Below are 16,401 nucleotides of genomic sequence, written 5' to 3' on the forward strand. Positions count from 1 at the left end.
AAAAAAAAAAAAAAAAAGCAAATTATAACCACAGTATGATACCTCTCCATACTCACCAAAATGATTAAACTTTAAAAAACTGACAATACCAAATGTTAGTGGGAATACAGAGCAACTGGAACTCTCATACATCATTAGTGGAAATGTAAAGTATACTATCAATTTGGAACAATATGTAGCAGTTTCTCATAAAACTACACATACACCTACCCTATGACTCAGCAATTCTATTCCCAGTTATTTATCCGAGAGAAATGAAAGCATATGTTCACACACAGACTTGAACATAGAATATTCATAGCAGTTTTCTTCACAGTAGCCAAAAGCTGGCTATAGCTCAGGTATCCTTCATTTGAAAAAGGATAAACAAACTGTGGTATAGATCCACCATGGGACACTGCTCAGCAACAAAAATGAAAGAACTATGGATACATGCAGCAACATGGATGAACCTCAAAACATGTTGCTGAAAAGAAACCAGACATAAAAGTACATCCTACATTACTCCACTTTAAAAAAAAATCAGAACAGTAGCTTTCCCTGTGGGTTGGGGTGAGGGTAATGATCCACATCTTGATAGAAGTTTGGGTGCCACAAAGCAACCACCTGGTAGGGCAGAGATTTGAACACATGTGGTCTGCCAGCGGCCATGGTTTTAATCACCATACTATGTAGCCTTGCCCAAGCTATGGAGTCTCAAATGTGGACGAGATCACACAGAAAAAGTATCCCGTGAAGACAGGAGACTGAGAGGAAGGACCCGGAGAGGTAGGCCAAAGACCAAGAAAGGAATCATGAAAAGTAGTTGGGGGAGAACTTACTCAAGAATGGCTAACAGTGTTGAGTACTGCTGAGAGGTCCAGCAAGAGAGAGACAGGAATGTGCCATCATTCAAGGCCCCTAGGAGGGTGTATGTGACATAGGCCAGGACAGTTTCATGACTGGTGGGCGTAGCAGCCAGCTGGCAGTGTAATGAGGAGGTAAGGAAGAGAAGACTGAATATGAGTAACTTTCCCAAGATGCTTGGCTGCACAGGGCTTGAAGGGAGAGAGGCAAGACAGTAATTAAAGAGCTGAGATTTCCTTGCAGAGGCACAATCCTGACCACAGCTGACTCCATCCAGAGCTGCTTGACTTTGCCCATTCACCAGGATGGCTACTTTGTCCTTCTGTGAAGTAAAGGTCCCTTCACCACAGTAAGCCTGTGACAGCCCGAGGGCTCCGTTTGAAGCCTTGAGATCAGCTGACTCCACCATTGCTCACATCCTGTCATCCTTGGCAGGACTTGATGGGCATCCATCCTTCTCCACTCAGCCCAGTCCTTCCTCTTCCTAACACTGTTATACTGCTCTCCACCCCTCTTCTTGCTTGAAGCCTGGAGCCACCCCTGGCTCACATTATCCTTGCCCCTCTTGACTTGTCTGGAACCTGATCCTTCCTTGAGAACATTCTTCCTTTAATGAGGTATCACTTACTCTCTCAAGTGTATAGAGCAGGTGGTAGTGGGAGGACGGGCAGGCAGCCCACCTCGGAGTCTCTGTTTCCTATGGCCATGTGGCTTCACCATGGCCTTAGTTAGGGATGCATTTAACAGCAAGTAATGGAAGACCCAATTAAAGCAGGCTGAACAATGAGGAGTTTTATAGCAGGTCCAGGGCTGGTTAATTCATCAAGGGTTTTCCACTTCTTCACACTCATAATTTATCCTCATTGGTTGGTGGTATCTCCCCTCCCAGTTGCAACATGGTTGCAGCTATTCCAATCCTAAAAGGGAGCATGGCACTGAAGAAGAACAAAACTTTTCCCAGAAGCCCTCTAAGTCCTATTGACCAGGATTGGGTCACTGGCCAAGGGAATAGAAATACTGTGATTGGCTAGGCCAACTGGATTCATCTCCTGAATATATAGGAGGGGGACACCTGTGTGAAATCCAGACTTTGCTAGCAAGAGAGAAAAGCTTGGCTGCTGAATAGGCACCGCCAGTGCTTGCCTCAACAGTCATATCAAATTCCTCTTCCTTTAAGAACCAGCTATTTCACCTTCCACTGGGATATGCAACATAGGGTTTAAGGGCAACAGTTCTGGGGCCAAACCAAATAGATTCGAATCCCAGCTCTCTCACTTTAACCTTGAGCAAGTTGCTGAACTTTCCATGCCACAGTTTCCTCATTTGTAAAATGAGGGTTATCAGCACTATCCAATAGAATTTTCTGTGATGACGGAAATGCCCCATGTCTGTTCTAATATAGTAGCCACAAGTCATGCATGGCTATTGCACATTTGAAATATGGCTGATATATCAGAGGCATTGAATTTTAAAACTGAAATAGCCACAAGTGATTAGTAGCTACTGTATTGGGCACGTAGTTCTAGCTCGTATTATTGTTGTAGGACAAAAAGTACAGTGCTTCAATTTTAGAGTAAGAATTGAAGCAACACATAAAGTCCCACTAAGTGTTAGTTATTATTTTTGCTGTTATCCACTGATGTCCTGGTCACTTTACTCTGTGAAGGCTTTGTTTATTTTATTTTTATTTTTTTGAGACAGGCTCTCACTCTGTTGCCCAGGCTGGAGTGCAGTGGCGCGATTATGGCTCACTGCAGCCTTGACATCCTGGGCTCAGGAATCCTCCCACCTTAGCCTCCCCAATGGCTGGAACTACAGGCACACACCACCATGCCAGGCTCATTTTTGTATTTTTTCTAGAGGCAGCAGTTCACCATGTTGCCCAGGCTGGTCTCAAACTCCTGGCCTCAAGCAATCTGCCCACCTCAGCCTCCCAGAGTGCTGGGATTACAGGCACGAGCCACCACGCCTGGCCTTCTGTGAAGACTTTAGCAGCCGACTGTCTTCCTGTCCACCTCAGGTTTTCCACAAACCCAGATGGTTTCAGTGCTCATGCAGGTAGTCCAGCCAACACCCTGGCCTCTTGGTTCCTTGTTCTCTTTGACGCCAATGACTTACCTCTGTGTTGCTGTAGCCACTCACTCTCATAGCCACCACCTTTACCACACCCTTGCAGGAGAGCTGGACTGAAATCTCACTCCCTAGATTCTGACCACAACATCTTACCCTTATAGTTCTTTCTTTCCCTTGCCTCCAAGAAACCTGGTCTTTAAGTCTGTTGAGACTTCCAGTTTCTTGCCTTTCTTTCCTTTGACACTGGCCCCTCGTGTCTTTACTTTTCTTCCTAATCAGTCTCCATTCCACAGTGCTTCACCTCTGCTCTTCAACTGTATTGTCTCCCTCTCTGTTGTTGTTAACCTTCTGAATGGATCTCCTTGCTTCAGGACTTATCTTTTAAATCCACCCTCCACATTGCAGCTAGGCTGATCCCTCTACTAAATCTTATCATATGACCCACCTGTCTAAATTTTCTAATGCTCCCCATTGCCCGCTACTACCTGTTCCCAGAAGGTACCATGCTGCCACAGGTATCCGTGCCTTTGCATGTACTAAACCTTCTTCCTGCCTCAATGCTCTCCTTGTTCTTTGCCTGAATAATTCCTATGTCCCTTCAAGATTCATTTCAGGCTGGGCACGGTGGCTCATGGCTATAATCCCAACATTTTGGGAGGTCGAGGCAGGAGGATCACTTGAGTTCAGGAGTTCAAGAGCCTGGACAACATATTGAGACCCTGTTCTATGAGAGAGAGAGAGAGGATTCAGACATGCTTTATGCCGAAAGGATACAGCTGTCATAACTACAGAGCAGGAGGGTGGAGATTTGGGGAATCAAGGGGATAATAAATGGAACAGGTGCCTGAAGAGGCAGAAAGGAGGTGTTTCCTAATTAAATGATGAGTTGGTATGAAGATGGATGGAAACTTGGGGAGAACAGTGAAGGCTTGGGAGATAGAGTTGTCTAGGGGCCCTCAGCAGCTTTCCACAATTCTTTTGTGACCTCCTCCTCGTTTCCTTCATCCTCCACAAATCACGGGCCACCATTCAGTGTTCTTGAACTGTCTTGTCTGTGACATGTACTGAGCTCCAGCAATCAATCCATCAATCAGTTTAGTCCTTATATAGGAGACTATGTGTAAAACATTTAGCCCAGAACCAAGTACACGGGAGACACTCAGTTAATTGTAGCCCTTGGTATCTTTACCAGCAAGAACGCATGTTGTCTTTTCTAGCTGCTGCACAGCAGTGTGTACAGTATGATATGAGTCCTTACCCTCCTTGAACTTGTGTTATTGTTGAGGAAGAAAGATGTACCCACAAAATAATTAAAAAGCAATACAAAGGAACATGTAGTGGCCACCAGTATCCAAATTGTGCTTCCATTATTATTATTATTATTACTATTATTGAGACAGACCCTCACTCTGTCACTGAAGTGCAGTGGTGTGATCCTGGCTCACTGTAACCCCCAGCTCCTGGGTTTAAACAATTCTTGTGCCTCAGCCTCCCAAGTAGCTGGGACTACAGGGCAGTGCCACCATGCCTGGTTAATTTTTGTATTTTTAGTAGAGACAGGGTTTCACCATGTTGGCCAGGCTGATCTCGAACTCCTTACCTTAGGTGATCCGCCCACTTTGGCCTCCCAAAGTGCTGGGATTGCTTTTTTTTTTATACAACCAGCACTAAAAAGTATGTTTTACGTCATGACTTAGAATTCAGATACATATAGGGCGGGCAGTGGTGGCTCATGGCTGTAATCCCAGCACTTTGGGAGGGCGAGGTGGGTGGATCACCTGAGGCCAGGAGTTCAAGACCAGCCTGACCAATATGGTGTCTCTACTAAAAATGTAAAAACTGGCTGGGTGTCGTGGCATGCGCCTGTAGTCCCAGCTACTGGGGAGGCTGAGATAGGAGAATTGCTTGAACCTGGGAGGCGGAAGTTGCAGTGAGCTGAGATCACACCACTGTACTCCAGCCCGGGCAACAGAAGGAGACTCCATCTCAAATTTAAAAAAAAAAAAAAAGAATTCAGATACATATATAAAGCTGAAACAAAAGTTTAATTAAACAATACTTATCCTTACTTCACATGATGCCTTCTGATATTTTCTGTACTGTTCTACTCTACTTCAGTTTTATTTTTTAATTTTATTCACTTTTTTATTTTTTGAGATGGAGTCTTGCTCTGTTGCCCAGGATGGAGTGCAGTGGTGTGATCTCAGTTCACTGCAGCCTCTGCCTCTTGGGTTCCAGTGATTCTCCTGCCTCAGCCTCCCAGGTAGCTGGGATTACAGGCACGTGCCACTGTGCCCGGTTAATTTTTTGTGTTTTTTAGTAGAGACGAGGCTTCTTCATGTTGGCCAGGCTGGTCTCGAACTCCTGACCTCAGGTGATCCACCCACCTCGGCCTCCCAAAGTGCTAGGATTACAGGCATGAGCCACTGCGCCTGGCCTTTACTTCAGTTTTAAAGAGTGATGGTCGAGACACTGTTGTTTTTTTTTTTTTATGTTTTGGTTTTTAATTTTGTTTTAAATTTTTTTCATAGACATGGGATGTTGCTATGTTGCCCAGGCTGGTCTCGAACTCCTGGCCTTCAGCAATCCTCCTGCCTCAGCCTCCCAGAGTATTGGGATTACAGGTGTGAGCCATTGTGCCTGGTCAAGATGCTGTTATGGGCTGAGTTGCGTTCCTCAAAAATTCTCTTGAAGTCCTAATCCCAAGTACCTCAGGATGTGACCTTATTTTGAAGGACCCACTTATAGGGTCTTTACAGAGGTAATTAAGTTAAAATGAGGCCATTTGGGTGGTGCTTAATGCAATATAACTGGTATCCTTGAAAGAAAGGGAAACTTGGAGGCTGACTTGCATACAACACATACAACTGTGTGTTCCAGGCCTCCCTCCTTGGTTTGTAGATTCACACAGTGAATGTGAAAATGGCCATCTACAAACCAAGGAGGGAGGCCTGGAACACAGCCTTCCTTCACATCCCTGAGAAGAAATCAATCAACCCTGCTCATGTTAACCTTGATCTTGGACTTCTAGCCTCCAGCATCTTGAGAGATTTCTGTTAAGTCATACAATTTGTAGTACTTTGTTACAGCAGCCCTAGCAAACTGATACACTCACCAAATTGATTTTGTGGCTCACTATTGGGTTGTAAAATTGATTTTGTGACTCACTATTGGGTTGTAACCGGCAGTACACAGACGTGAAGTTATTTTTTCCTTATGCTTTCTCTTGTGCAATCTTTTGTGTGTGTGTGTGTGTGTGTGTGACAGAGTCTCGTTCTGTCACCAGGCTGGAGTGCGGTGTCATGATCTCAGCTCACTACAATCTCTGCCTCCCAGGTTGAAGTGATTTCCCTGCCTCAGCCTCCCGAGTAGCTGGGACTATAGGCATGCACCACCACGCCCGACTAATTTTTTGTATTTTTAGTAGAGACAGGGTTTCACTATGTTGACCAGGATGGTCTCAATCTCCTGACCTTGTGATCTGCCTGCCTCAGCTTCCCAAAGTGCTGGAATTACAGGCATGAGCCTCTCTTGTGCAATCTTTACCACCACTCGATGGGATGGCAGGGCCCAGGGGAGGGTGATACAGTCACCCTCACAGTCATGCAGGTGCAGATGTCATTAATGAAAGTCTGACAGACCCTGCAATTGTACAATCTGAAGATGAGTATCTCCTTAAATTTCATACTCTAGGCACTTTACCCTAGCCTAGACTCTGTTGAAGTAGGTATGACTATTATTCTCATTTGAGGGATTGACACCTGATTGAGAACCTCCTAAATGGAATCAAACCCAAGCCAGATTTGCCTCTAAATTCTGTTTTTTTTCCCCCTTACATCACAGTGTTCCCATTGGTATAATCAGTTAGAGAGGGAGACAATAAATACCATTTTTCTAACAGTACTTGCTCCTTTCCTTCCTACCCCTTAAAAGAAGCCAAAGTCAGAAAACACATTTACTCTTTTCCCTCCTGCTACCCAAGTCTTTGGGGACTTGTAGCTCTGACACCCCTAGATGGTGAAACCTGGCTTCACCTACTGTCTGTGGATGTCTGCAGGCAGAGTGGGCACCTGGAAGCACATACAAAGCACGTGTGCCATGAACACGTATGTGCACACATCTTGATCCTAGCATGGCTTGTTGGACAAGCCAATGGACAGATTCCCTGCCTGCTACCTCCAGCCGTGCCTCCCTTCTCTTCCATTCACTGCCCTGCAGACACAGCGGACACATATGCACACACACTCTCAATAGGATTCTTTTGGCAGTAATATGACCCCCAAATCTGGGGACTTCTATGTAGGATGGAGACCCTTCGCTTTTCCTCATACCTGGTTTATTAGGAACCATAAAAATAGTGCCTGACAGTTACTGTGTGTCAGTCACTGTTCTAAGCCTTCAGATGTATTACTGCATTTGATCCTCACAACATTATGGGTTAAGACTTATTTGCTCCACTTTACAGATGATGAGAATGAATCACAGAGTAAATTGCCCAGGGTTGTGTGGTTAGCAGCATTAGCAGGATTTGAACCCAAGCAGCCTGTATGCACAGTCCAGTCTCTTAACTGCTATATGCTGCTGTGTTCAAACCCTCTGCTGCCTGGCTGGATCCACACACATGCACTCATGCACAGACCTGCGGGGTACCAAGGGATGGAGTGGGAAGAGCTGGTTCTGGAAATCAGTTCAGGCACCAGGGGGCAGCATAGGCCTAGCTTTGGCCCCTCAGCCCAGCCCGGCTATGGGAGGGAGGAGGGGAGCAGAAACTTCCGCCGCCCCTCAGACACTACCTCTTCCACACACTGGGGCTCTCAGGTGTCGGGGAGTAAAGGCCTCTCTGGGTCCCTTGGTCTCCTCCAGCTCCTCCCCCAGCAAAAACTGCAGAACCCTCCACTAGTTATGATGATGACTCAGAAGCTGAGCAAGACTCTGTGTGTGTGTGTGTGGTGTGACTGCAGTGGGCTCTGAGTGCGGATATGTTTGTGAGCCTGCCTGCACGTGTGTGTGTGTGTGTGTGTGTGTGTGTGTAGTCTTGTGGTCAGGGAAGTTGTGCATGTGTGTGTTTGTTTCTTGGCGTGTCTCAGTGTTTATCCCAGAAAGAGATAGGAACTTGGCAGATAGGAACACAGCAGATTCGTATTCAAACTTGTCCCTTGTGAATCTGCAGGCAGCAGCTCCGGCTTGTGCTGGTTCCCCCCACAGTCTCAGGAGGGGTGCCCTGTGAGGAGAGGGCAAAGACCAGCTTCAGTCCAAGGGACTCCTGGAGTCTTCCAGAATTCTGAGCTGAGGGTTCCCCTCCCCCACTCCCTCCCGTCAGTGGTCACGAGACCGACCTCTAAGGCGTTCCCTGCCAGAAGGGAGGGGGACCTAGGAGTTGGCTGGCATCGAGCTCCCCGGCTGCTTTTCAGGGTCCTCCACTGGAGGGAGCGCAGAGTCCAGAGGGATTTACTTTTCCTGAGGCCCTGGGGAGCCCAGTCCCTCATGGGCCCAAACCCCAGCCCTTGGCAGACTTTGAGTTTGGGAGCCAACCAGTTAGGGGTGGCATGTCTCTGTTTGATATTGGGTGACTTTCTGGAGAAAAGCTGATGCTTTTGAGGGGTCCGGAGTAAGTGGGGGTCAGCCTCCGCCGGAGCCTGGCTCCAAGGCCTGGACCCCAGTCCTGATCCCCCACGTGCTCCCCGACTCGGCACAGGAGGCACATATATTCACCCCACTTTCTTCCTCTTCCTCCTCCAGCCCACTTTCTCTTCTCTGTGTCGTCAGAGCTCCAGGGAGGGACCTGGGTAGAAGGAGAAGCCGGAAACAGCGGGCTGGGGCAGCCACTGCTTACACTGAAGAGGGAGGACGGGAGAGGAGTGTGTGTGTGTGTATGTATGTGTGTGTTTTATTTTATTTTTCTTTTTGGTGGTGGTGGTGGAAGGGGGGAGGTGCCAGCAGGGCCAGCCTTGAACTCGCTGGACAGAGCTACAGACCTATGGGGCCTGGCAGTGCCTGCTGAGAAAGGGAGAAGACAGCAGAGGGGTTGCCTCCGAGGTGGGTGCGGGGGCCTCTTTGAGTGTGTGGGGGTGGATTCGGCGGGGGAGCTCTCGGGATCCTCCCCTGGCTGGGTGGATGGTCCCCAAGAGATGGTTTCAGCTAGTGTTGGTGGCTGGTGGCACTGGGTTTTGGCAGTTTCGAACTCCTGGAGGAATCTGGGAGGGTCCAGGCCTCAGTACTCCCCTCCCCCATGGGTCACGTTTTCACAGCCTCACCCCTGCACCCCCAGGGCCATGGAAAGTCAGGGAAAGAAGGTGAAGGAGTGCTCCTCTGCCCTGGGTCGGGGGAAGTGGCCGCCCCTCCCTGGAAGGTGGATGCCAGAGGGCAGTGGATCCTCGTTAAACCCTATCCTGCCCTCCGCTTAAGGTTCCTGTTCAAGGGTGTGGCTGGGGGGTGAGCGAGCCCCAGATGTAGACCTCATGGTGCCCCAGAGGAGGGGGAATTTCCCCCTCAAAACTGCTTCACGCTTGGCTGCTGTAGACGCTGAGATTTCCCAGCGGTGGCGCCGAGTTAACCCTCCTCGCGCTGAACTGGCTCCACCTCCCCGCCCGCCCCCACCGCCACATCCACACATCGGGCAACTCAGAGAAGCTGTTTTAACTTTCGATCCTGTGGTCCCACAGTCAGAGGACTCCGGGAGGTAGGGGTTGAGATAAGCGAGTTTAGGCCACCAAGCGGGCGGACAAGGATCCCAGACCTTGCGCTTCCCTTCTGGGTTTGGGAGGGAACACTGGCCCCGCCCCTCACGCCGTGGTTCCTCCCTCCCTTCCCCTTCAGCGGGCTGAAGGCTAAAGGAGCCCCTGTCCTGGTCAAGCCAATCGACCCAGCCTTGTTATGAGTTGGGGTGGGGAGAAATGTGTCCTCCTAATGTCTGGGGAAGAAGAGGGGTTGGATATTTCTAGCCAGGGCCATGCCAGGAGGCTGGTCACTTTGCAAGGGGATGCCGAGGAAAGCTCTGCCCACCCACTCCAGAGGACCTTTCTCTCTTGGGTTAGAGAAAGGCCTATTGGAGGAACCTGAGCAGGAGGGGTAAGGATTCGCCTTGAGGAGAAAAGAGCTGGGGGAAGTGGGAACTGGAGGAAAGAGGGGCATGAAGGTCTTGGAGCAGGAAGGTCCAGAGAAGGGTCCTCTCCATTTTCCATCCCTTTGAGAGTCCTGGGAGAAGTGAGAGGCTGAACGTGGAACAGGAGGACTTGGGGTTACTGGGTTTTGGGAGACCAGGGGAGTTGTCATCCCATCCTCTCCCTCATCTCTAGGAGAGGGATATTGTGAGAAATGTGAACTGAGAGGCCCCTGGGAAACCACTGGTCTACCCAGTTCCCCCTGAACCTGGAAATGGGGATGCAACCCCCTCCTCTACTTCTCTGTCACCTTCTCTCCTTTCTCCCTGTTTTCGTCTCTCTTCTTCGCCTTCTAGCCCTCCAGCTTCCTCTCTCTTCTAGGCTCTTTCCTCCTGGCTTACTAAACCTGCCTTTTTTCCCAGTCTCTCCCATCCTCTTCCTTAGTTCTCTCTACTTTCCTTTTCCAACTTGCCTCCTTCAAGTCTCCTCCCATCTTCCCCCACTTCTTAGGATGATCAGATTTGCCCCTGGAAGGGATCCTAACAACACAGTGCGATGGTAAATCCCCACTCAGATTCAAAGCCTGCTTTCCAAACTCACCTACTGAGTGACCTTGGGCAGGGTAGAGACCTCTTTAAGCCTCAGTTTCTTCATCTATAAAATGGGATATTATATATTTTCAAAAGTGTCATGAGGCCTGAATGAGATAATGCACTGAGTGTATGCCTCCTACGTGGTAAGTGCTTAACAAATAGTAGCTGTTATTACTCTCCCATCCTCTTCATCATCTAGCCTTGTGGTTTTCATTTTTATTTTATTTTATTTATTTATATATATATTTTTGGGACTGACTCTTGCTCTGTGGCCCAGGCTTGAGTACAGTGGTGTAATCTCGGCTCACTGCAAGCTCCGCCTCCCGGGTTCACACCGTTCTCTCACCTCAGCCTCCTGAGTAGCTGGGACTACAGGGGCCCAACACCACGCCCGGCTAATTTTGTTTTTGTATTTTTAGTAGAGACAGGGTTTCACTGTGTTAGCCAAGATGGTCTTGATCTCCTGACCTAGTGATCCACCCACCTCGGCCTCCCAAAGTGCTGGGATTACAGGTGTGAGCCACCGCTCCCGGCCGAGCCTTGTGGTTTTCAAATTATCTCATGGAGTGCCAGAATTTTGAGAGGTTTGTCTAGGGACGCCTTTGGCGTCAGGAGATGGGGAGAGGGAAGTAGAAGCAGTCAAGTTTCAGGCTTTCTATGCTTGCTTTCAACAGGGCATCTTCAGTTTCGTACCTTTTATGTAATTGAGATTCCACAGATTAAAAGCTGACATTGCCTACTGCTTTAAAAAGTTTGGGAAGTTTTCCATTCATCTAACACTCATATTTTATAGACGAGAAAATCGAAGCCCACACAGGGAAGGCTCCTTGCCCACAGAACCAGAGTCAGGTCTAGAGCTGCAACCAAATTCTCTGCCATCTTCAAGAGAGCTGTCTCCCTACTGCCCTGTCTCTCTTTGCCTCCCCACCCCTCTGGCTACAGCTCAGCTCTTTCCACCCCTGTATCTATCACTGAAGGAGTTACCCCCATCTCAGGCATTGACCCAGGATGCCCCTGGTTTAAGGTGGTCTGGCCGTGAGTGGTGGTGGGGATGGTTCCTAGGAGGGCTATCTATAGGAGGTCCCCGGCTGCTCCAGAAGATAGGCCAAGTTTCTTGGGCACCCCTCAGAGTGGCCTTATTTTTCTCCTCCAGGCAACCTCCAAGTCCCAGATCATGTCTCTGTGGGGTCTGGTCTCCAAGATGCCCCCAGAAAAAGTGCAGCGGCTCTATGTCGACTTTCCCCAACACCTGCGGCATCTTCTGGGTGACTGGCTGGAGAGCCAGCCCTGGTGAGTCCTGGCTGTTCCCTGCTGGTTCCCCAAGTCTTCCCTGACTCATCTTCCTTCTCCTTAGACTTTTTCCCCCTCAGCCATGGATTCAGAACTTGAGACCTGTTATTACGTGTGTAGTGACCTAGATTTAGCAGGGAGTCTGTGCCCCATCAAGACCAGCCTATGAATGTTGACAGATGGAGACCCCATCTCTTAGGAGGCTGAGCCAAAGAGGAGGGAGGTTTGGGCTGGGACAAAAGCACTTCTCATAACAGCTAGAAGAATGGGGAACAAGGAGCATGGGTAAAAGCTACAGAGGGCCTAGATGGAGAATAAGGAGCGAGAAAGGAACTGCTGAGCTTTTGGCTGTGGGGTAAAGGGTCAGGAGAGCTGAGGAAGCCCTGGCCTGAGGTAGCCTCATCCTGATCTTCCTGCAGGGAGTTCCTGGTCGGCTCAGACGCCTTCTGCTGCAACATGGCTAGTGCCCTACTTTCAGACACTGTCCAGCGCCTTCAGGCCTCTGCTGGAGAGCAGGGGGAGGGGAGCACCGTCTTGCAACACATCAGTACCCTGGAGGTGGGGAAGGAGGGGAGGGAACAAGGCTGGGTGGGGCTGAGGTTGAACTGGGTTGAGCATTGGGCCCTGGAAGAAAATTGGTTGGATGCTGGAAGCAAATTTGTGTTCCTGTGGTTAGCTGCTAGCTAGCAGGCAAATTAGATTTTAAAAGCATGCAAATACACAAAAACTTCTGGAGTCTACAGTTGTGCTGCCTTATAGTATATGTGTGAATGGGGGCCTGGGGATTGGAGGGATTGAAGGACATGGGTAAGAGCCACGCTCACTGTTTACCACTCTCATTTCTATAGAGCATATATCAGAGGGACCCCCTGAAGCTGGTGGCCACTTTCAGACAAATACTTCAAGGAGAGAAAAAAGCTGTTATGGAACAGGTATTGTGATATTCCACTTCCCACCCCAACTCAATTCCCTGAGACTTTGGCCTGAGCCATGACAAACTAGAAAGAATTTGAACCTCAGTAAAGGCTCAGTGTTCTAGGCCCAGGAATAACCAAAGGAGGTTCTTAGGGTCAGAGTGAACCCCAAGTCAAGCTCAGGGAATCTTTCCATGAGGGACTGAGGGTAAGAGGCCTGGAGAGAGCACAGCAACGGATAAGGAGCTGATTCTGCTAGGAGCAAGGTCTCACGATATTCCAAAAGGTCAGGAAGAACTGCCAAAGGGGAGAGGGGAGCAAGAAAACGCTATCTGCAGAGCAGAGAGTGGAGGCCAGGTATAGAGGGATGAGCAGAGTGTTTCACCTCTTGGCATCTGTCCTTCCTGCGTAGTTTCGCCACTTGCCAATGCCTTTCCACTGGAAGCAGGAAGAACTCAAGTTTAAGACAGCCCTGCGGAGGCTGCAGCACCGAGTAGGGGAGATCCACCTTCTCCGAGAAGCCCTGCAGAAGGGGAATGAGGCTGGCCAAGGTGGGGGCCAGGGTGGTTCTGGGGAGTGTGTAGGAGTGGTCCCCTCTTGGATCTCAACCTTAACTGAACCTCTAATCTGTCTGCACCCTTGATTTCTGCCCCCAACCCTCAGTGTCTCTGCACAGCTTGATAGAAACTCCTGCTAATGGGACTGGGCCAAGTGAGGTGAGTAATGGGCTGAGAGGTGGAGACTGAGGTCAAAGTGCAGCTGGAGGGATGGAAGCCAGACCTCAGAGAGACACAGGCTGAAGTAGGGTAAGGGAATTCCAGAGGAGTGAGAAAAAGAGCCGTATCCCAGGAGCTGGATGCGGAGGCAGCGTGAGGCCCTGGCTCAGGCCCCTTTCTGCCCATAGGCCCTGGCCATGCTACTGCAGGAGACCACTGGAGAGCTGGAGGCAGCCAAGGCCCTAGTGCTGAAGAGGATCCAGATTTGGAAACGGCAGCAGCAGCTGGCAGGGAATGGTGCACCCTTTGAGGAGAGCCTGGCCCCACTCCAGGAGAGGTTGGGCCAGGGCTGATGGGGAAGGGGGCATAAGCTGGGGGTGGGCAGCTGACACTGCTGGAGGCCCTACAGGTGAGAGAGAGAAGCCAGGCGGGAGGGCCTTGGAGTGGACCAAGATGCATAAAAGCCGGTTCCAGTGGGGCTGTGCACACTGTCGTTCAGGTCGAATCCTGTACAAGTGGGCCCAGTCGAGGGGCACAAACAGGGACTCACCCAACCCAGGCTTCTCTCCATGCCCAGAAGAATAGGAGGACTTTTCCATTTGGTTTATTGGGTGGGAACACTTTCCAATTTGCTACAAAGCACTGTAAGGGTGGGCAGCTGTCCTGGGTGCAAGAGCCATCGGGGGAGAGGCGGCTGGGTTTCCACAGGGGTGTAGGCACTGAGAACAAACCTCCCACCCAGACCCTAGGCCAACAGATCACAGAACCCCCTTCAGCCCAGGTGCCTTGCAGCCACACCCACTACCCACCCCACTCCTCCACGCATAATAGCCTTTCTCCCTGGGTATAGTGGAAGGGAGTCTGGGCCGGAGCAAGCAGCCTTAATCCTATGCCCCCTGACCACTGTCCTGGCCCCAGGTGTGAGAGCCTGGTGGACATTTATTCCCAGCTACAGCAGGAGGTAGGGGCGGCTGGTGGGGAGCTTGAGCCCAAGACCCGGGCATCGCTGATTGGCCGGCTGGATGAAGTCCTGCGAACCCTCGTCACCAGGTATGCCCCGGGAGTCCCCAGTCTGGCCTAGAACAGACCTCAGGAAGAAAAGAAGGGGGCTAGAGCTGTGGGGAGGGCACCAGCAGGGTCCTAGCCCCCAACTCCCCTTGTGTCCTCCTCACTCCCAGTTGTTTCCTGGTGGAGAAGCAGCCGCCCCAGGTACTGAAGACTCAGACCAAGTTCCAGGCTGGAGTTCGATTCCTGTTGGGCTTGAGGTTCCTGGGGGCCCCAGCCAAGCCTCCACTGGTCAGGGCTGACATGGTGACAGAGAAGCAGGCGAGGGAGCTGAGTGTGCCTCAGGGTCCTGGGGCTGGAGCGTAAGCTGGGATTGGACCTGGGGTTGGAGAAGGCATGTTAGGGTGATGGAGGCAGCTTGGGAGGCTGGCACTGAAAAGAGCAAGGGATGGGGAGGGAGAGCCATGGGATGTGGAGACCCTGAATGGTCAAGGCAGAGGAAAGGGAGGGACCCATTTAGGGCTGGAATGGGGTGGGGGCATCATGACTTGGCCAAGATGGGGACTCCTCCCTTAAGAACCCAAACAGAGATGTGGAGATTTAGGGCTGGCGACAATGGGTAGTCTACACTCACCCATGCACTCAAGCGCGTTGCCGCACCTGGCCACAGTGAGATGCGCTCGTTCACACTCTGACCTCCCCTGGCAGAGAAAGCACTGGAGAAATCATCAACAACACTGTGCCCTTGGAGAACAGCATTCCTGGGAACTGCTGCTCTGCCCTGTTCAAGAACCTGGTGAGGGGCTTCGGGGTGCAGTGGGCAGTGAGGGGGGCACCACTAGAAGACTATGGGACTGTCCTTGGAGAGGATGTCGGGAAGCCCAAGAGGAGCGGTCTCTGTCCTCATGCACTCGCCCTTGCTCTCTCTCACCCCACCCACAGCTTCTCAAGAAGATCAAGCGGTGTGAGCGGAAGGGCACTGAGTCTGTCACAGAGGAGAAGTGTGCTGTGCTCTTCTCTGCCAGCTTCACACTTGGCCCCGGCAAACTCCCCATCCAGCTCCAGGTGAACCGTGGCCCAGCCCTACCCCAATCTGGGACCCCGAGTCCTTCTCTAATGCCACACACAGGGTCTCTGGACCCTCACCTCCTGTAACTGCCCCATACCCCATGTGTCTGGGATTCATGCACACTGGGGCCCAGGTGAGTGGGGTAGAGCAAGAGCATGGAGCGCACGGGGCAGGGAATAGTAGCGGATAGCAGCAAACACTTAGGAAGCACTTCCTATAGACCAGATCTCTCTATTAAATGATACACACGCACATGCGTGCCAGCACACACACGTTTGGTTTTCACGGTAACATTATGAGGTAGGCAGTATTATCAGCCTCATTTTATAGATAAGGACATTGAGACACAGAGAGTTTAAGTAGTTTGTCCCAGTCACACAGCTAAGTGTTGGAGCTGGTATTTGAAACCTGGAGGTCTGGCTCCATAGCAGTGACTCATAACCACTTCTCTAGAGTGAGGCCCTGACTGAGCTTCAGAAAACTTTTAATAACATGGCATGAACTTTTTGATTATGATGTGTGAGTCCAGTAACTTCTCTGAGTGCTCAGAGCCAGCCCCCTGAGGAAACTTCTTGCTTTACTAAGAAACCCCTGTCCAGCTGGGCGTGGTGGCTCACGCCTGTAGCCCCAGCACTTTGGGAGGCCAAGGTGGGTAGATCACGAGGTCAGGAGTTCGAGACCAGCCTGGCCAATATGGTGAAACCCCGTCTCTACTAAAAATAAAAAAATTGGCCAGGCGCAGTGGCTCACGCCTGTAATCCCAGCACTTTGGGAGGCCGAGGTGGGCAGATCACG

At 50.4% G+C, this 16,401-nt stretch overlaps 1 protein-coding gene across 6 annotated transcripts in view; it reads left to right on the forward strand.

The window, feature by feature from the left end:
- Positions 1-16,401, forward strand: part of STAT6 (signal transducer and activator of transcription 6, interleukin-4 induced) — a 35,134-nt gene that overhangs the window by 9,521 nt on the left and 9,212 nt on the right. Inside the window, exons 1-11 of one of the 6 annotated variants that reach the window (XM_011926056.1) lie at positions 8,664-8,955; positions 11,766-11,902; positions 12,322-12,460; positions 12,751-12,834; positions 13,229-13,367; positions 13,480-13,532; positions 13,721-13,869; positions 14,451-14,582; positions 14,711-14,899; positions 15,246-15,333; positions 15,480-15,602. In XM_011926056.1, coding sequence (XP_011781446.1) covers positions 11,787-11,902; positions 12,322-12,460; positions 12,751-12,834; positions 13,229-13,367; positions 13,480-13,532; positions 13,721-13,869; positions 14,451-14,582; positions 14,711-14,899; positions 15,246-15,333; positions 15,480-15,602 — 1,212 coding nt within the window. In that variant the 5' untranslated portion in view covers positions 8,664-8,955; positions 11,766-11,786. Of the gene's footprint in view, positions 1-8,663; positions 8,956-9,683; positions 9,988-11,765; positions 11,903-12,321; positions 12,461-12,750; positions 12,835-13,228; positions 13,368-13,479; positions 13,533-13,720; positions 13,870-14,450; positions 14,583-14,710; positions 14,900-15,245; positions 15,334-15,479; positions 15,603-16,401 lie in introns of those variants that run through there. The other 5 variants (XM_011926057.1, XM_011926058.1, XM_011926060.1 and 2 more) reach the window with 5 other exon arrangements.

The sequence above is a fragment of the Colobus angolensis genome, unplaced genomic scaffold, assembly GCF_000951035.1.
Source record: "Colobus angolensis palliatus isolate OR3802 unplaced genomic scaffold, Cang.pa_1.0 Scaffold67, whole genome shotgun sequence".
Classification (NCBI taxonomy): domain Eukaryota; kingdom Metazoa; phylum Chordata; class Mammalia; order Primates; family Cercopithecidae; genus Colobus; species Colobus angolensis.